Source organism: Hesperophylax consimilis, chromosome 17 (assembly GCF_061612785.1).
Source record: "Hesperophylax consimilis isolate HC1 chromosome 17, BYU_Hcon_1.0, whole genome shotgun sequence".
NCBI classification, from domain to species: Eukaryota; Metazoa; Arthropoda; class Insecta; order Trichoptera; family Limnephilidae; genus Hesperophylax; species Hesperophylax consimilis.
Genome location: NC_142852.1, coordinates 1,972,951 through 1,994,372, shown reverse-complemented (window position 1 = coordinate 1,994,372; position 21,422 = coordinate 1,972,951). Strand labels below are relative to the sequence as shown.

The window sequence follows — 21,422 nt, the reverse complement described above, 5'->3', positions numbered from 1 at the left end:
TAATTTTCAGTAATATGATGCCCATCGCAACAACGGGTTAACGTGTACTAGGGGCATAAAACACGCTAAATACGCAAAATACAAGATGTTAATTTTCTGAGGTAAAATTACTTGTGTTTTAGAAATCTCACGATTTTGATTATAAATTTAAATTGAAGCAATAACTAATTAATAATCTGATGTACCGTAGAATTTGAAAATTGTTTCTATCGATACTGCTAAAAATATAATTCGCTTACGTAAGTACTTTATTTTTTCTGTGTCAATTTTTTTATTACACTGGCAGCCCTAGTCTATCTAAAGTCAACCCAAGTCAACTTAACCTTCAAAATAGGAAAAAATGAGTAGAGTGATTTATTTATAAAAGAAACATGCAATAATGCGTGATTGAACATCAAACCTGTTTAAAACATCGCACATTCACGTGAGTAATCTAAAAGTGTTATATAAACGGGCGCCGGCATTTCAATGTGGCTTGTAAAATGTGAGGTTATCTACTTAATATTATTGAGTTTTAATTGTGACAGCTGTTTCGCCTGCGTTATATCTCGCCCCGCAACTACACTGCCAAACATTACGTCAATTGGGATGATGACAATGCGCAGTTGTTACATTGTTTATAACCCTAAAACTTACGAAAGGGTTACAATGTCAAACCAAGATATCGGTTTAGTTTTGAAGTGCGGGCCATCGTACTTCGTTCACTTTTTGACATTTATGGTCGGTGTAGACAAACGTCGCCTAGTGCTAGTGAAAACCTCAAGGGTTGGGTATTATCAGCGCAATTGTAGGTGCCAAGGTGCTGATAATACCTAATACAGTGCCGTTGAGGATTTCACTAGCGCCAGGCACCGTTTGTGCAGGCTTAATTGTAGGTGCCAAGGCGCTGATCAGATGCAATGATAGCCATGCTCGATGGTATTACAGGATTCGCTAGTTAAAATCCTTCGGGTACGAGCTGTTACACCTGTATAGAAATAATACTTACTTTGTATACTAATAAATATTTCCCTAACTGCCGCACTTTTAATAGGAGCAGATAATGGAAATTAGATTTCAATCCAACTTGATTACTTCAACAAACAACTATTTACGTCGAAAGAGATGGTAAATATGTATTATAATTCCATTTATTAAATCAAAGTTCAAAATGAATCTTATAAAACGATTCCTCTGCTACCATTTTGTAATTTTTTTGTATGGTTAAAGTTTCATTTCAATTTAAATTTGCATAAATTACTTAATTAACCCAATCTAAGCACCTATAACCTATTTTGTGCATGTTAATAGTTGTTGAAATTACAAAGTGTAATTCTTATATAATGTGTGCCTAAAATTGCGGCAGTCAGGGATAAATAATAATAATTACCCATATACTTATCTAAAGTTGTAAACATTTATTAAATAATAAAAATAAAAAATAAAAAATAAAAAAAGTGACCCAGCATTAAAGTTTTGTATTTATTTTGTGATAAATTGAAGATGTCCACTTTTACTTGGCTTAATTATTCTCCTCCTTTAGTATTCTCGGCAATGAGGAATACACAATATGGTATCTTGACTTTCAGCATTAGTGTACGAACGCAAAGGACGCAGGTTTCTGCTTTCTGATTTTTCGGCGCACTGGCACAGGCACTGGAGAATGTTTGTATGTAAACGTATGAGACCGCACATAGTGAAGACAGCTACAGATTTGTAAATGAGCATAGCATTGCTGATAAGCTCTACCGGAATGAATTCTTAATTCCTACTCGCTGGTGAAGCTTATTTTCTTGAGCAGGAAGATAGCGACCTGTTAATTGCCGATGTTTTCAACAAATCGTGAGTCTGAGATAAATCAAACACTCTACACACAAGTAAAAAAGCTTCGTCTGACTGACAGCTGCTGTTAAGCTGCGTTCTACGTGTCCACAACTCGGCGCCAACTGCCGCCGACGAACTCAGACGCTGAGTACGGATAATCTGTATAACTGAAACCTGCGTCCTTTGTGTTCGTACACTAACGTATCAAAACCAGCAATTCTGGACTATCAAATGCATCATTTAAAATTTTGTATAGAAATACAAGTGTTAAATCCTTTTGTCTGACAATGAAAGCAAATTATTCAGATAATTTAAAAGAGTATTGTAGTCCAACGAACATGTCCTAACATCAGCTATTCAAAGTTGCGACAGCTTCAATAAATATAGAAAACTTCCCCCATTGATTGATACTCCCTAATAATAACGAAAGATTTTTAAATATTTATGTTGAGGGATCAGTAGGATTTATAGGCCCTGTTAGAAGTTCTACCGAGCCGAACCCTCTGATATGAAAATATCTGGAGTCGGTGAATTATTTTCCCATTTTATCTCTGGTGAGTTGACGTGTTGTTCTTGTATTGTTTTGTATTTATTATGCTTATATAATGCAATTGCATAATGTTGATTGACTAGATGATCATTTGTGGAAAAGTGTGTGGAAGGGTTTAGTTTTTCTTATGGGAAAGATTTAACACGGACATAAAATCGGATGATTTAAAATATTTGGCTAATTTATATAGCGCCCTTTTCGTAAGAAATCACCTCAAAGGCGCTGTACAAATATATTTCTTAAATAGTTAATACTAGAACTACTGACTTATATCTAGTGACTTACGACTAAGGCCTATAACTACTGTCTTAATGGCGTATATATTTACAGATGTAGAAACTTACAACTAACATTATCAATCTAATTTTACTAGCGAAAGAAGAAGAAGGAAGTTCTATAACATTACCAATGTGTTTTTATAATTAATTTTATAACACGGGTGCAAAATGCGCCCAATGGGTTAACTGGATATATACGAGTATCTTAAATTAATGAAATTAATCGTCGATCTGTACCGCGTTTAGGTGATTCATCTGCCAACAATTAAACCGATTGACGTGTTATATATTAGGAAATAATAAAGAAAAAATATTGCTAGTATCAATTTACAAATTACAATTGATTGAGTGTAGCTAAGCCCTGTTTAACTCCCTGTTTAGTATTTTCTGCAATAAAATACTTTGTAATAATCCAGTCATATCTGTCAGTGCGATAAGGTACGTTAGGCTGACATGTTCTTGACTACAATTTACAAGTATTTATTTAGTTTTTATTATAACATTGACCGGCACCGGTGCTTGACCTATTATTGCATATCGGGTCTGCTTTTCCAGCAGGATGGAAGATCTATAATCTCTCGTGTCTAGCATGAACCAAGTATGTATGAAGAATGAGTTAATGATGAATGTAAGTAAGTCTAAAGTCACGGTGTTTGAAAGAGAGAGTACGAAAACAGTGTGCAATATAGTTGTTGCTGAGGAATACTTGTCGCAGGTGGATGAGTTTGTGTATTTAGGAAGTATGTTCTAGAGAGATGGGAAGGCTGACAGAGATATTGAAACAAGGGGAAATGCAGGTAACTCCATTCATGGAGGACTGAACGCAGTTGGCGCTAACTAAACATTGTCCAAAGAAGCCAAGCTAGCAGTCCACAATGGAGTGCTGGCACCTACCCTGATGTATGGAACTGGCAGAGAAAGGATGAAAGTAGACTGAATGCTGTTGAAATGAAATCCCTGAGGCGTGTGCGTGAGATATGTGGAGATCCGCAAAGAGTGCAAGGCTGATGTAAGCGTAATGAGTAAGATCAAGAAAGGAACGCTTAGATGGTTTGGGCATGTAGAGCGAATGAACGAAGAAAGGAGGATATATGATGCCAATGTGAATGGAAAACAGAAGTCGGGGACGCTTTAGGAAGACATGGCACGATCAAGTGAATCAAATACTCTAGTCGGGCCATGTCAAGAGTCAGAATAATAGAAGAGGATGTATTAAATGTGGCTGAGGCAAGGAGTCGGTTGTTTGGCGGTCCGTAGTTTTTGGTTGTTTGGCGGGTAGCTACCGCAAAATTTTACATTAAAAAAAAACTAATTTAGCATTGTATAACCCTACACAACAATAAGTCATTTTGAAAATATACTTTTACTGGCTATTTTGCACAAAAAACGTCAGAAAATTAATTCGCCGTTCAAAGCCCGTCGTTCCACGGGTCGGTAAGCAATCGACACGGTATATTATTTATATCTCAAGCGCTGCAGACCGTTACCTTATAGCCAACTAATTCCCCGGTCAAAGCCCGTCGTTCCACGGGTCGGTAAGCAATCGACACGGTATATTATTTATATCTCAAGCGCTGCAGACCGTTACCTTATAGCCAACTAATTCCCCGGTCAAAGCCCGTCGTTCCACGGGTCGGTAAGCAATCGACACGGTATATTATTTATATCTCAAGCGCTGCAGACCGTTACCTTATAGCCAACTAATTCCCCGGTCAAAGCCCGTCGTTCCACGGGTCGGTGCGCAATCGACACGGTATATTATTTATATCTCAAGCGCTGCAGACCGTTACCTTATAGCCAACTAATTCCCCGGTCAAAGCCCGTCGTTCCACGGGTCGGTAAGCAATCGACACGGTATATTATTTATATCTCAAGCGCTGCAGACCGTTACCTTATAGCCAACTAATTCCCCGGTCAAAGCCCGTCGTTCCACGGGTCGGTAAGCAATCGACACGGTATATTATTTATATCTCAAGCGCTGCAGACCTTATAGCCAACTAATTCCCCGGTCAAAGCCCGTCGTTCCACGGGTCGGTAAGCAATCGACACGGTATATTATTTATATCTCAAGCGCTGCAGACCTTATAGCCAACTAATTCCCCGGTCAAAGCCCGTCGTTCCACGGGTCGGTAAGCAATCGACACGGTATATTATTTATATCTCAAGCGCTGCAGACCGTTACCTTATAGCCAACTAATTCCCCGGTCAAAGCCCGTCGTTCCACGGGTCGGTAAGCAATCGACACGGTATATTATTTATATCTCAAGCGCTGCAGACCGTTACCTTATAGCCAACTAATTCCCCGGTCAAAGCCCGTCGTTCCACGGGTCGGTAAGCAATCGACACGGTATATTATTTATATCTCAAGCGCTGCAGACCGTTACCTTATAGCCAACTAATTCCCCGGTCAAAGCCCGTCGTTCCACGGGTCGGTAAGCAATCGACACGGTATATTATTTATATCTCAAGCGCTGCAGACCGTTACCTTATAGCCAACTAATTCCCCGGTCAAAGCCCGTCGTTCCACGGGTCGGTAAGCAATCGACACGGTATATTATTTATATCTCAAGCGCTGCAGACCGTTACCTTATAGCCAACTAATTCCCCGGTCAAAGCCCGTCGTTCCACGGGTCGGTAAGCAATCGACACGGTATATTATTTATATCTCAAGCGCTGCAGACCGTTACCTTATAGCCAACTAATTCCCCGGTCAAAGCCCGTCGTTCCACGGGTCGGTGCGCAATCGACACGGTATATTATTTATATCTCAAGCGCTGCAGACCGTTACCTTATAGCCAACTAATTCCCCGGTCAAAGCCCGTCGTTCCACGGGTCGGTAAGCAATCGACACGGTATATTATTTATATCTCAAGCGCTGCAGACCGTTACCTTATAGCCAACTAATTCCCCGGTCAAAGCCCGTCGTTCCACGGGTCGGTAAGCAATCGACACGGTATATTATTTATATCTCAAGCGCTGCAGACCGTTACCTTATAGCCAACTAATTCCCCGGTCAAAGCCCGTCGTTCCACGGGTCGGTAAGCAATCGACACGGTATATTATTTATATCTCAAGCGCTGCAGACCGTTACCTTATAGCCAACTAATTCCCCGGTCAAAGCCCGTCGTTCCACGGGTCGGTGCGCAATCGACACGGTATATTATTTATATCTCAAGCGCTGCAGACCTTATAGCCAACTAATTCCCCGGTCAAAGCCCGTCGTTCCACGGGTCGGTAAGCAATCGACACGGTATATTATTTATATCTCAAGCGCTGCAGACCTTATAGCCAACTAATTCCCCGGTCAAAGCCCGTCGTTCCACGGGTCGGTAAGCAATCGACACGGTATATTATTTATATCTCAAGCGCTGCAGACCGTTACCTTATAGCCAACTAATTCCCCGGTCAAAGCCCGTCGTTCCACGGGTCGGTAAGCAATCGACACGGTATATTATTTATATCTCAAGCGCTGCAGACCGTTACCTTATAGCCAACTAATTCCCCGGTCAAAGCCCGTCGTTCCACGGGTCGGTAAGCAATCGACACGGTATATTATTTATATCTCAAGCGCTGCAGACCGTTACCTTATAGCCAACTAATTCCCCGGTCAAAGCCCGTCGTTCCACGGGTCGGTGCGCAATCGACACGGTATATTATTTATATCTCAAGCGCTGCAGACCGTTACCTTATAGCCAACTAATTCCCCGGTCAAAGCCCGTCGTTCCACGGGTCGGTAAGCAATCGACACGGTATATTATTTATATCTCAAGCGCTGCAGACCGTTACCTTATAGCCAACTAATTCCCCGGTCAAAGCCCGTCGTTCCACGGGTCGGTAAGCAATCGACACGGTATATTATTTATATCTCAAGCGCTGCAGACCTTATAGCCAACTAATTCCCCGGTCAAAGCCCGTCGTTCCACGGGTCGGTAAGCAATCGACACGGTATATTATTTATATCTCAAGCGCTGCAGACCTTATAGCCAACTAATTCCCCGGTCAAAGCCCGTCGTTCCACGGGTCGGTAAGCAATCGACACGGTATATTATTTATATCTCAAGCGCTGCAGACCTTATAGCCAACTAATTCCCCGGTCAAAGCCCGTCGTTCCACGGGTCGGTAAGCAATCGACACGGTATATTATTTATATCTCAAGCGCTGCAGACCGTTACCTTATAGCCAACTAATTCCCCGGTCAAAGCCCGTCGTTCCACGGGTCGGTAAGCAATCGACACGGTATATTATTTATATCTCAAGCGCTGCAGACCGTTACCTTATAGCCAACTAATTCCCCGGTCAAAGCCCGTCGTTCCACGGGTCGGTAAGCAATCGACACGGTATATTATTTATATCTCAAGCGCTGCAGACCGTTACCTTATAGCCAACTAATTCCCCGGTCAAAGCCCGTCGTTCCACGGGTCGGTAAGCAATCGACACGGTATATTATTTATATCTCAAGCGCTGCAGACCGTTACCTTATAGCCAACTAATTCCCCGGTCAAAGCCCGTCGTTCCACGGGTCGGTAAGCAATCGACACGGTATATTATTTATATCTCAAGCGCTGCAGACCGTTACCTTATAGCCAACTAATTCCCCGGTCAAAGCCCGTCGTTCCACGGGTCGGTGCGCAATCGACACGGTATATTATTTATATCTCAAGCGCTGCAGACCGTTACCTTATAGCCAACTAATTCCCCGGTCAAAGCCCGTCGTTCCACGGGTCGGTAAGCAATCGACACGGTATATTATTTATATCTCAAGCGCTGCAGACCGTTACCTTATAGCCAACTAATTCCCCGGTCAAAGCCCGTCGTTCCACGGGTCGGTAAGCAATCGACACGGTATATTATTTATATCTCAAGCGCTGCAGACCGTTACCTTATAGCCAACTAATTCCCCGGTCAAAGCCCGTCGTTCCACGGGTCGGTAAGCAATCGACACGGTATATTATTTATATCTCAAGCGCTGCAGACCGTTACCTTATAGCCAACTAATTCCCCGGTCAAAGCCCGTCGTTCCACGGGTCGGTAAGCAATCGACACGGTATATTATTTATATCTCAAGCGCTGCAGACCGTTACCTTATAGCCAACTAATTCCCCGGTCAAAGCCCGTCGTTCCACGGGTCGGTAAGCAATCGACACGGTATATTATTTATATCTCAAGCGCTGCAGACCGTTACCTTATAGCCAACTAATTCCCCGGTCAAAGCCCGTCGTTCCACGGGTCGGTAAGCAATCGACACGGTATATTATTTATATCTCAAGCGCTGCAGACCGTTACCTTATAGCCAACTAATTCCCCGGTCAAAGCCCGTCGTTCCACGGGTCGGTAAGCAATCGACACGGTATATTATTTATATCTCAAGCGCTGCAGACCGTTACCTTATAGCCAACTAATTCCCCGGTCAAAGCCCGTCGTTCCACGGGTCGGTAAGCAATCGACACGGTATATTATTTATATCTCAAGCGCTGCAGACCGTTACCTTATAGCCAACTAATTCCCCGGTCAAAGCCCGTCGTTCCACGGGTCGGTAAGCAATCGACACGGTATATTATTTATATCTCAAGCGCTGCAGACCGTTACCTTATAGCCAACTAATTCCCCGGTCAAAGCCCGTCGTTCCACGGGTCGGTGCGCAATCGACACGGTATATTATTTATATCTCAAGCGCTGCAGACCGTTACCTTATAGCCAACTAATTCCCCGGTCAAAGCCCGTCGTTCCACGGGTCGGTAAGCAATCGACACGGTATATTATTTATATCTCAAGCGCTGCAGACCGTTACCTTATAGCCAACTAATTCCCCGGTCAAAGCCCGTCGTTCCACGGGTCGGTAAGCAATCGACACAGTATATTATTTATATCTCAAGCGCTGCAGACCGTTACCTTATAGCCAACTAATTCCCCGGTCAAAGCCCGTCGTTCCACGGGTCGGTAAGCAATCGACACGGTATATTATTTATATCTCAAGCGCTGCAGACCGTTACCTTATAGCCAACTAATTCCCCGGTCAAAGCCCGTCGTTCCACGGGTCGGTAAGCAATCGACACGGTATATTATTTATATCTCAAGCGCTGCAGACCGTTACCTTATAGCCAACTAATTCCCCGGTCAAAGCCCGTCGTTCCACGGGTCGGTAAGCAATCGACACGGTATATTATTTATATCTCAAGCGCTGCAGACCGTTACCTTATAGCCAACTAATTCCCCGGTCAAAGCCCGTCGTTCCACGGGTCGGTAAGCAATCGACACGGTATATTATTTATATCTCAAGCGCTGCAGACCGTTACCTTATAGCCAACTAATTCCCCGGTCAAAGCCCGTCGTTCCACGGGTCGGTAAGCAATCGACACGGTATATTATTTATATCTCAAGCGCTGCAGACCGTTACCTTATAGCCAACTAATTCCCCGGTCAAAGCCCGTCGTTCCACGGGTCGGTAAGCAATCGACACGGTATATTATTTATATCTCAAGCGCTGCAGACCGTTACCTTATAGCCAACTAATTCCCCGGTCAAAGCCCGTCGTTCCACGGGTCGGTAAGCAATCGACACGGTATATTATTTATATCTCAAGCGCTGCAGACCGTTACCTTATAGCCAACTAATTCCCCGGTCAAAGCCCGTCGTTCCACGGGTCGGTAAGCAATCGACACGGTATATTATTTATATCTCAAGCGCTGCAGACCGTTACCTTATAGCCAACTAATTCCCCGGTCAAAGCCCGTCGTTCCACGGGTCGGTAAGCAATCGACACGGTATATTATTTATATCTCAAGCGCTGCAGACCTTATAGCCAACTAATTCCCCGGTCAAAGCCCGTCGTTCCACGGGTCGGTAAGCAATCGACACGGTATATTATTTATATCTCAAGCGCTGCAGACCGTTACCTTATAGCCAACTAATTCCCCGGTCAAAGCCCGTCGTTCCACGGGTCGGTAAGCAATCGACACGGTATATTATTTATATCTCAAGCGCTGCAGACCGTTACCTTATAGCCAACTAATTCCCCGGTCAAAGCCCGTCGTTCCACGGGTCGGTAAGCAATCGACACGGTATATTATTTATATCTCAAGCGCTGCAGACCGTTACCTTATAGCCAACTAATTCCCCGGTCAAAGCCCGTCGTTCCACGGGTCGGTAAGCAATCGACACGGTATATTATTTATATCTCAAGCGCTGCAGACCGTTACCTTATAGCCAACTAATTCCCCGGTCAAAGCCCGTCGTTCCACGGGTCGGTAAGCAATCGACACTGTATATTATTTATATCTCAAGCGCTGCAGACCTTATAGCCAACTAATTCCCCGGTCAAAGCCCGTCGTTCCACGGGTCGGTAAGCAATCGACACGGTATATTATTTATATCTCAAGCGCTGCAGACCTTATAGCCAACTAATTCCCCGGTCAAAGCCCGTCGTTCCACGGGTCGGCAAGCAATCGACACGGTATATTATTTATATCTCAAGCGCTGCAGACCGTTACCTTATAGCCAACTAATTTTCTGCGCAGGATCTTGCGGCATTCGGGTTATGTCGATTGCTTACCGACCCGTTGGACGATGGGCAAAGTTAGAACAAATCGGGGGTAACTTTGACCACCCCTAGAAATACCTATTTACAGGCTTTTGTATTGAATTTTGAAATCTTAAAAATGTTTATGAAGCGGAGACAGAATCATGATAACTATTTTTAAAAGATTTCTATAATGTTTTAACTTTTAGAGTGCCGAAACTAACTTTTGTAGTGTGAATTGTGAATAAGATAAATTCATTGTAGAAATGTATTATATATGTTGTTTCCCGCCCTTGAGGAGATTTTCCACAAAAACGGCGCTATACAAATCATCCAAATATTATTATTATATGGCGGCACTCGAGAGGTTAAAGCTCAAAATCGTTCAAAATAAGCATATCTTACGGTAATAAATTATTATAAGCAATAATTATTCGCCTGTAATATCAATACAAATTTAAAATATCTCCCGACGGGAATTGAACCCGCACCTTCTGATGTCCGGTCAGGTGCTCTGGACCACTGAGCCACGTCGGCTTATTTTCAACACGCCAAATAATTCAATATGTACTAGTACTTCAATGAACAATTATTACTTATTTTTTTCACCTGTAAACGGGGATATAGGAAATATTTTCAATTTGTATTGATAATACAGGCGACCAGAGATGTGCTTTATTTCAAATAAATCCATTTCAAATGGAAATGCAAAATGGAAAATACCCATTTTGCATTTTAAATGCTTTTCTCAATGCATTTTCCATTTTAAATGCTTTTTTGCAACATTCTTCCTACTATCTCCACTCATCTTGTTTTCATAAGCCCCAAATATCAGTCGGTCCTCAACCTCGCTATTGAGTGATACCATTACAAAAAATACTGAACATGGGGCCATGACGCTGTAATATTAAATGTTAGATAGCAGTTTCTATGTTTTTACATTGGCAACATTAGTCCCGCGCAAATTTTTAGTGGTTTCATAATCTGTAGTCGTGGTGTTTTTGGATTTACCATCATGTAATATGGTTGTTCTACATTGATGTCCATTATTAAATGACATAATTGTTTAAAAATTATATAATTGTTTGACCTGAGAAACCATTTTGCATTTTCAATGCATTTTGAAAATAGGTATTTTGCATTTTGCATTTGAAATGCTTTTCTAAAAACCATTTTGCATTTTCAAATGGAAAAGTTTTGACCCATTTCCATTTTGCATTTCAAATGGTTTTGGGTACCCATTTTGTACATCTCTGCAAGCTACTAATTATTGCTTATAATAATTTGTTATCCTTTGTGCTATGCATAAAAAGCTTGTCTTATAAACATTAGTTTATCATTAAAAAAATAATGTCTTACGGTATTTATAATACATTTTTATTTTACTTTTCAGATTAAATATGGATTACAATCGAAGGACCAACGCAGAAGTTTTTTTTATAATGTAATAAAAAAATATATAAATAACCGAAATGTGGAAAAATTCCCAAAGAACTTTTGGATGCTCAGTGCTTTTCTTCCAAAATGGCAAGAAATGCTTCGACCCATTTCGCCAAGTCAAACGAATTATTTGCCAGCGACAGAACTTAGCCAATACAAATAGCCAATATAGCTTTAATATACACAGTGATAATAGACTAAATAATGCAGATTTACATAGAAATATTCAAATTAGGAATAAGTCCAGTGTTGGCTGTGAGAAAAATCAAAAAATTCTCGCCGCTTTGCAAAATGTCGACGAAAAAGAAAATAAATTAGCTTCGTCGAGTGAAAAAGAAAAAGACGACGGAATCGTTTTAAAGGACGATAGTAATACGGTTATTAGAAATAACGATGCAGAATTGTTGCCTATTTTTAAGCATTTACCAAAGAATTTTATGAATATTGGGAGGAAAATTGACCCATACGTCAAATTAATGAGGATAGACAAACCTATAGGTGAGTTCAATTTCCATTTATTAATTCTTTAACCTGTCGATTGTGGATAGGACACCGGTGTCCCCCATACAATTTTATTTTATTTGTTTATTAGATACTAAAAAATACAATTAACCTCTCAGACAAAGACATTTATTTACTATGTGTTCCTTTGAGAACTGTCAAAACGTGATAATTTTTGTGTTATTTACGAGTTTTGCTAAAAGCTTCATAACTCACGTTTTGGGAAACGTAGCCTCATTCTAAAAAAATGCTTTGGAAAGATTATGAAATCCACTATCGCATTGTTTTGTTATACGTAAATAATTGCGTTTCTAAATATACATTTTATGAAATAAAATATGTAAGAATCGCTTAGCATTATTTCAAAGCCGTGAAAAATGTACTTTTTTCTGAGTATCATAAAGAAATAACACTTTATATATTAAAGAAATATAATTAAAAACTATTAGTCACCTCAAAATATTAACCGTCCAAACTAAAATATTTTTAATAAATTATTTAGAAACGCAATAAATTATGAACGAACAAGATGACAGATTCAATCGGCTTAGATAATGCACCTCTACGTTCCATAGATATTCTTGAATACAGACGCGTAGCGTTATTCATTATCGATACTCTGTTTTTTAAATCATGGCAATCCGTATACTAGTGATGGAAATAAATCGATTTTTGTAAAATCTCGCGCGTTTACGTGAAAAGACGTTCTAATGTCTTGACCGCTATTATCATATTTACGTCTTTTGACGTTCTAATGTTCTGAATGGTTAAAGAATAATGAATCTTTGACTGTCCAACTGGGAATTTGACTGTTTCAGGACAATCTAATTGATAAGATTAGCTCATATAAAGTAGGTAATGGAACACAAATACATTACAGCCTATGTCATCTTTGGAGGCTTTTTTTTTTAAGAATAGGAAGATCTGGGAAGGAAAAAGGAATCCGGGGCGGTCAGTAGTGACAGACTTTTGAATTCATCCCTCCCACTGCGGTGTAAAGCATCAGAGAGTTCCGCTGGAGAGGTAAAAAGATCTCCTCAACTAGTCTCTCCGAATCCGGCCCGCTACATAATAGGTAGGCAGATGTATCCACAATTCTCACCCCGGGGATGAACCCGGGAACACCTGCAAAGTCACCGGTCGTACCGGTAATGATTTCCGGGGCGGTAGTATGCACACCCGCTTCCCAAATTGTAAATTAGATTATTGCTGAGGCGGCGTATCGCCATCTGTCTGTGCAGGTACGTGGCTGCTGTTCTGGCCGTGCGGCTGGTCTATCTTGCTAGCCTCCAGCCCAGAGGTGGCCTCTGCCTCCAGCACCCTGGGTATGTTGGGCCTCTTCTCTCTGGGGGCGCTGGTGATGCGCGGTGCTGGATGCACCATCAATGACCTCTGGGATAGAGACATTGACGCCAAGGTAAATAAATATTACTTTCTTTGAAGCAATATATTTATTTAAGATTAATGCCGACCGGTTTCGGAACAAGCGTGCCTTCCTCAGGGCAAAATATATGCAAATATAACTTAACATTTTGTAACGGGTGAACATATATAATTAGGTTTTGCAGTGGGGGTGGAGGCGTGACTAGGAATAAGTGATGAGTGGGAGGGGATGATAGAACTGACGGTGAATGGGAACATATCTAAAATGATGAAGGAACGGTTATTCTGAAACCATTCCGGTGCAGAAATATTGCGTTAAGTATTCCTCGGGTGTCCCTGACTTCTTCCACCATTCAATACACTCTCTAAACACTCCTAGCACTAATAAGAACAAACTTCTTCAAGTCAACAAGTCTTTTCATCTTGTTATTATATAATAAAAACTTATATATGACTATCATGATACGGGCATGAGCCTAGTACAGTATGTAGTCGAGAGAATACAAATAAATTGAAACATGTAAAAGTTATCTTAAAGAAAAAAAATGATATAAATGGTGGTTGCAGGTGGAGCGAACGAAGAACCGGCCGCTTGTTAGCGGCGCCATCACCAAAAAGGCCGCGATTGTTTTCCTCGCCGCCCAGTTGAGCGTAGGCCTCACCATCCTCCTGCAGCTGAACTGGTTCAGTGTCGCCCTGGGCGCCTCCAGCATGGGTAAACAGATACAGTATTCTTTATTTAACACTTTGCAGTCGAGGAATATGTAATATTGTTTTTTAAATCTAACTTGTAAATGTTGTTGCAGCATTGGTGGTGCTATATCCTCTGGCGAAGCGCGTGATGGACTGCCCACAACTGGTGCTAGGGCTGGCATTCAACTGGGGGGCCCTGCTGGGCTGGTCCGCCCTGAGAGACAGCCTAGACCTGTCCGTCTGCCTGCCCCTGTATGTGGCCGGCGTCTGCTGGACCCTGCTGTACGACACGGTGTACGCGCACCAGGACCGTGAGCAAGACGCGCTCATCGGCGTGCGATCCACGGCGCGCCTGCTGGCCGGAGACACGCCGCGCTGGCTGGCGGGGTTCGGCGCCGGGATGCTGGGCGCGCTGGCATTGGCGGGGCATGCCGCACAGCTGCACTGGCCGTACTACGCGTGTCTGACCGCCGTGGGAGCGCATCTTACCACACAGGTGCTAGCTTATTAATTACATTAGCTCCGCGCTGCAGGCCGTGGGGTGCAAGGGTGGGTCTGTGTGTCCGGGAGTGGCAGACATATGAATTTTTACCAAATAAACCTATCCCCACTTATTTCACGTATTTTGCTGGTTCATTTCTAAATTTCTTACATGCAATTGCAACTTGAATAAAAGAGGACCAAGATTTGATCCCTGGGGAACACCTGATAATTTCATTGCGAATTTAAATTTTTTTTTTCGCTGCCTTCCAGATAGCCACGCTCAACATGGACGATCCCAGCGACTGCGCAAATAAGTTTGTCTCCAACCGCATCGTGGGTCTGCTTGTGTTCCTCGGCATCCTGCTCGGCAAGCACGACGTGCTGCTCTCTTACATCAGACCTCAACCGGTGACTGTCAAAGCCACCGTCGCCATCGAAGATAAACTAATTGTAAACTAAGTCCAAATAAAAATACAAAATGGTCAATGGTCCTCTGTCCATTTTACCTATATTACAGGAGGCCGCAAAAACTTGTTGTCATTTTGTTTGGGTTATTATGCCGTGTTGCGCTTCTGCCAACATTTCGGACAGCGTTACAGTGTCCACCTTCAGGGCAGATGATTTCAGAGTGATTTTGCAACTCTTTTCCGCATAAAAATTGGTTTTTCAATGACACTTTTTTGTACTCAACAGCTGGGCTGTGAATTGACTTGCCGGCTTTTGTGTGACCCCCCTCCTACAACAATCCTTCCTTTCCACCCTCAGCATCCTCAAAGATGACTACGACTTGACAGAAGTCTTAGGATCTCCACCAATCACGCAAATGCATTACTTGTTCTCACCTTATCTAAGGTAGAAACACACTGGCTCAAGGTACAAGGCACGACAGCAACGTGGTTTTGCGTTGCATGCGACAAGTGTGTTTCTAACTTAGCGTACGTCGACCCAATGTGTTTATACCTTTATTCTCAACAGTCAACGCTATCTATGAGTTACCTGATAGACGATTACGAGTGCCATCTATGGGTAAGTTCTTACATTAATAATGAGGATATAATATGTATTATTTTATTAAAAATATAATTTCTTACCCATAAGTATCATTGAATCGTTGAACGTCGCTATTACAAGTACAATTAATTTAGTGGGTAACAATAAACTCACTACTGACTATTATCATAGACACTTCATACTTAGACTTATGACAGGTCTTATACAAGCCTAGTATAAAGTAGTTCAACTTTTGTTACACTGGTATATATTTCTTTTGAACTATGCATTGTCTTACATCACTTATATTAATAACTGCATCACTTGCAATAGAGTTTTTGTTTACGCATTAATTGTTCTTTAATTTATTGCTAGTATTATTATCCTGTTTACCACTGTACGCTCGTAATTCGATTATCACTGCATTGTAAATATATAAAATACATTTCAGTTGACTGTTGTGACCATATACACAAATTCGGACATATGAACAGTGTTATTTCGATAAGGGCTCAATTATAAATATTAGTTTTACTTGATCGTGCCATATTGTCGTCCCCGACTCTTTTCATCCACTTCTGTGTAATTTTTTCCTTCGACACTGCTTTCATTGTCCATCCAAGTGTCCAATGGCATCTGAGCGTCCCTCTCTTTGTCTTGTTCATTATGCCTCAATCAGTACCTTTATTTGACTATTGTTAACATGACAACAAATCGATAATTTATTGTTAAAATATTAATAATTTTTTAAACAATTTAAATAAAATACAAACAATAATTATTGGAAATACACTAAATTCGCGGGATTTTCTGAATTCTTCACAAATCAGTTTTTTCACAATTTTTTTTTTAATTACTTGTAAAATATATTACTAAAAGTAGGTACCTACTTTATCGCTTGTCTGAAATCTTTGCACAAGCAGTTCCAATTTTGAAAATCACACTTAAATAAACAGCAAATTTGAGTTCATTTAAGCAGATTTCACTCAGGACGCACAGATAACTGTCTTCTGTCAACATTTTTTTTTATGTGAATACCGCACGTGAATCCCAACTGTTCCCAACCATCTGGAGCCAGTGAGACTACAGCATCCCCGACCCGGGTACGTTGTGAGGCTGAAGGTAGTGGGGAGGTCACCAAACACGGCCAAAGCCATTTCAAGCAGCATTTCAATTCTGAATGGTAGTTTTACCCCAGGGTGATACTGAGAGTATCTTCCACTTTGTAAAATCAAATAAAATTTACCCCTATGAAATGAACGGTGAAGTTTTTTTAACAGGGTGATACTGGAAGTATCCATCAAAACGTTATGTTTTTCTAATTATATTGTTTGAATTTTATTTATATTTTTTTCAATAACGTCTCCTATTTTTTTTTTTTTTTAACGAAAATGTATTATGTATATTTATAGAGTTAATAATGATAGTATTTCGGTAGCTACAAAAATGTTGCAGCTATAATCTTTCAAATGTGTTCAATAATGTCTTGTAATGTCATGTATGATGCAGTACAATCAATAATTCCAATGGCAGTAGTGCGTAAATAATGTACGCTTTTTGGCCGGCCGCAAATATCAGCATTTTGACAAAAAGTTCTGTTTTAAGTATATTGTATTTAACATACTTCCTATGGGAAGGGTAGTTCTGCCTCTTACGCTGTCTGTTCCTACAAGAATTACTGTAAATCATTACTGTCCGATAATTCTGTTTGTGCGGGTCTCAACTATAAATATGTAAATGTATAAATATTGTGAAACAAGTCTTCTATTTTCTTGTCTCTTGTCTCTTGTCTCTTGTGTGGAAGAATGTTTAATCCAAAGGAAACTATCCTAAACCTAAATCTGCAGAATGGGTAATAACATCCATACACTAATGTTCCTGGAGTTGGATATGGAAATCCTCTGTAATGATTTGTGCAAAAGTGAAAAATAATTCTCATAGTAAAAATATACACATAAAACATCACAAAATGGCCCAAAACTGACATTGAAACTGTATTAAAAAAAAGTATGGTCAAAATAATAGTTTATCGTTTACTATTAGAAAAAATCTAAAGCAAAATGGATTTTCTTGAATGGGGCTCTATTTTCCTGAAAGGGACCCTATTTTCTTAAATGGAACCTTATTTTCCTGATTATTACCCTATTTTCCTGAATAGAACCCTTTTTCTCGAATGGGACTCTAGTTTCCTGAATGGGACCCTATTTTCTCGAATGGGACCCTAGTTTCCTGAATGAGACCCTTTATCTCGAATGGGACCCTATTTTCATGAATGGGACCCTAGTTTCTTGAATGGGGCTCTATTTTCCTGAAAGGAAAAAACCCTATTTTCCTGAATATGACCCTTTTTCTCAAATGGAACTCTATTTTCCTGATTATTACCCTATTTTCCTGAAAGGGACCCTATTTTCCTGAATGGGACCCTATTTTTCTGAAGGGACCCTATTATCTTAAATGTAACCATATTTACGCCTGCTTTAATTATGTTAATACGAAGCAAATAACATGAAACGATTTGTAAATAACATGAAATTTGTCTGTAGGAGACAACCTCAAGCATTGTGCTTTTAAAAGTTTAATTTTATTAAAAAGATAAATTATTTATTAAATTAAATAAATCAACAGTATTAATTAATTACAATGTTTTTTATTTTATTTTTTGTCTCCTTTCCGTTCTTCTGTTGTCCCCCTCTCATCCAGCGGAACTGAAATCGTACTATTAATGTAAGTTTAATTTTTTATTCTTTTTCGTTAACGCCACACAGGAGGCCCTGAACTAAATAATTTACCTCATCTTTGGGGATGCTGTGTGGAGAGTCTTGTTAAGGAAAGAAAGTTCTGAGAAGGAAAAGTTTTGAGGGATGTATGAATACATCCCTCCCACTTCAGCGCAAGGCGATGGGTCGAGAGACCAGTTGGAGAGGTCAAAGGGTCTGAACTGAAATCACCGGCCGTAGCGAACCGTTTGGGGCAGGGGCATTTAACTAAGCTTTAGCCTTGAAACTCACTTCAAAAAGCCACGCCCATTTCATTATTCTTATAGACAAAGAAAAGTGTGGCTAAAAGCTCAAATGTCATTGGTTAGAGCAGAAGGATTAGTTTGATCTCTCGCTCTCTACCATAGTAACTCGTGTAACAGAAAGAGAGGACGGAATGTCGACGTTATACTGTTTTCAAATCATTTAAACAAAATGAGAGTGATTTATTATATTTATACACGCGGGTTGTCATTTGATATAAAGTTGTTCGTGATAAAAATACAATATAAGCCAGTGTAGTGTTAGCGCGTTACAAACATATATTCAACCTACCTACGTAAGTTCAAGTTTAAAGTGAATTGACAGTTTTTAGGTTATTCGTTCATACTTGGCATATGTCTTCCTCCACAATGTATAAATGTTATTTATTATATCGACCAACTTATTCATGTTATTGATTAGTGTTATCCTGTATTGTCTTATTGTTTTGGTGAAATTAAAGATTTTTAAACATATGTAACCATGAGTTCAAAATAGTCAGAAAAATGTCGGAATTCATCGTCGTACTTTCGGACAATCATGTTTTGGGAATTTTCTTCAGTGTTTTTGCAAATTTCTTGTCATTTTGGGTTTCTTCTTCTCAGATTAACAAGTTTCATCTTAAGGAAATGCACTGTAAAAGTTTATTTTCTTAGTCAGATGAACCTTGCCCTTGGAAAACATTTCGACATTTTTATTTTTAAAATATTTTTTTGGGCTAGTGAATGAATAGAGTAGGCCGAGAGCAAATATATTGTCTATGGTTGCATTTTATTTTTAGATGACCTTGAGTTTTTTCTACCTTGTCTACTGCTCTTTTCCCCACGGTAAGTACTGCTTGTATATCTGTGGTTAAGTACTGTATAATTCTGTTGGATACAAAAAGCCCGAAGATATCGATCTAGAGAGTGGTATATTTATGATTTGGGGTGACCTACAGCAGAGGTGTTGGTTATCTAATAAATGGTTCCCGGGGTGGCGGTACCAAAACCGCCTCCCAAATTGGGAAAAACCTTGTATTTCAGGAAGAATGAAACGCATTATCATTCACTTGAGAACTTGTCTTTGCCACTTTTCGTGTCTGTCTGTTTGTGCGCTTAGTTCGTCTAAATCACGCAACGGATTTTGATAGGGTTTTCACTATCATTTAGAGAATTTCTTCCAGAAGGTTTATATATATATAAAACATGCATATTACATTTATAGAAAGTAGAGAAAAGTCGATGTTTTGTAATCAAGTCATAAAAAATATTTTTTCGGTTAACGTTTAACGGTTTAACGCTGGCTAAACCTTATGAGATACATCAATATAATGTACTACGGAATTGTATATATTAAAAAGGCCTACAGAAAAGTCCTTGATGGTATATGTCTATCTCCTAAGGATAAGTTGGGACTGCAACGCCGACTACACGTCACCTATTTATTCATAGATTGGTCTGTCCTGTGAGAACAGGTCGTTTCTACGATTTGTGGTGTACCTTTTTTGGATTAGAACTTTCATTTTACACGGGGACTGCCTCTTCCCGGGTCTCCAGCAGGTCCAATCAATCCCTTCTTTACCGTCCGATACGCACGGCAGCTGTAGTAGTTTATCTGTTGGCCGATAGAGCACACCTCTGGCGGCATGAGAGCGAACCAAATGACTGTGGCGCTAATATTTAAATATGCAGCTAACAATACTTAATCCACTTATAACATTGTAGCAGTTCACTTTTGCCCTGCCACTAATTATCAAACATCTGACAACTGAGTAATCTATGTGACGTGTTATGGGCCGTTCTAGAAGGGAGCTCGGGTCATAATTTCGAGAAGTGTGGACTGTCAGTACCAATCGGGCAGCCAGCCGGGGTGGACGTGTCTACAGAGAAGATACGAGCGAGCGCTCCAGTCGACAGACTTTCGGTTGACGCGATGACGCAATCAGCTAGATAAATTAATTCGCTGGTCATCATGTTGTTCTGCTTCAAAATTTTGCAACCCTTTCCTAAGTGTTGCATGGCGCCCTATTCTCGTTTAACAGGTTAGATATTTAATGTCTTTACACAATGTCACACTCGAACTTTTGCTACCATTATAAATTACATCCATGCGTTCAATTGCCGTTCACCCCTGAGTTTAATCTAATTTTGTTGTAAGAGAGATCTCTTGCTCTATGCGATATTGAAATAAATGTAAAATTGAACTTCTTTCCCTTTTATTTCATTATCGTAGCAATCCTGATGTTGGTTATCCATACATGTTACAACTGCTGGTTGAGATTGTACATGTGGTTTTTTGTATGTCGCAGGCGATATTATCATTATCTAATAAAACCTATTACAACATATCAAAAGTCGTCAACTGATATGTGACTAACAAGTGTACTCGTGGCAGATCCCATGCACTCTTTTATGCTCCGAAACCGAGGACTTCTTCGTATCGGAACGCGCCAATCAACAGCTCACAATCCTGAATTAACCATCAACATTTTAACGTCACTTACAGACAGTTCAGCAAACTCTATTGACGCGTACGACACATCACAAAATAGTAAAAGTGCCCCCACGACCTATTATACCTAAATGTACATCAAATTTGTAATCTTTTTCGTAATATTATTGGTGCATAAGTTAATCCTAATTTTAATAAAACAATAGTTAATGGCATACATTTAATAATATGTATTTATCTTCGAACTTTAACAATATGGTAATAATGATGAATTGTTAATAATAATTGTTTTACTAAGGAAAGTTCGAGATATAATTTCACGCGCGTAACATAGG

At 40.2% G+C, this 21,422-nt stretch overlaps 1 protein-coding gene across 1 annotated transcript; it reads left to right on the top strand.

Moving 5' to 3' along the window:
• Positions 1–297: 297 nt before the first annotated feature.
• Coq2 (ubiquinone biosynthesis protein COQ2, mitochondrial) lies at positions 298–15,218 on the top strand. The gene is made up of 6 exons (XM_089641788.1): positions 298–424; positions 11,541–12,085; positions 13,330–13,505; positions 14,039–14,186; positions 14,278–14,660; positions 14,918–15,218. Exons 2-6 carry the CDS (start codon positions 11,620–11,622, stop codon positions 15,104–15,106), a joined length of 1,362 nt encoding a protein of 453 aa, XP_089497914.1. The 5' UTR covers positions 298–424; positions 11,541–11,619; the 3' UTR covers positions 15,107–15,218.
• Positions 15,219–21,422: the final 6,204 nt, after the last annotated feature.

Coding starts and splice junctions, on each gene's coding strand:
- Coq2 (XM_089641788.1), top strand. CDS start 11,620: ATGTGGAAAAATTCCCAAAGAACTTTTGGATGCTCAGTGCTTTTCTTC. Junction 12,086..13,329: donor GAGGATAGACAAACCTATAG/GTGAGTTCAATT, acceptor CTGTCTGTGCAG/GTACGTGGCTGCTGTTCTGG. Junction 14,661..14,917: donor GAGCGCATCTTACCACACAG/GTGCTAGCTTAT, acceptor GCTGCCTTCCAG/ATAGCCACGCTCAACATGGA.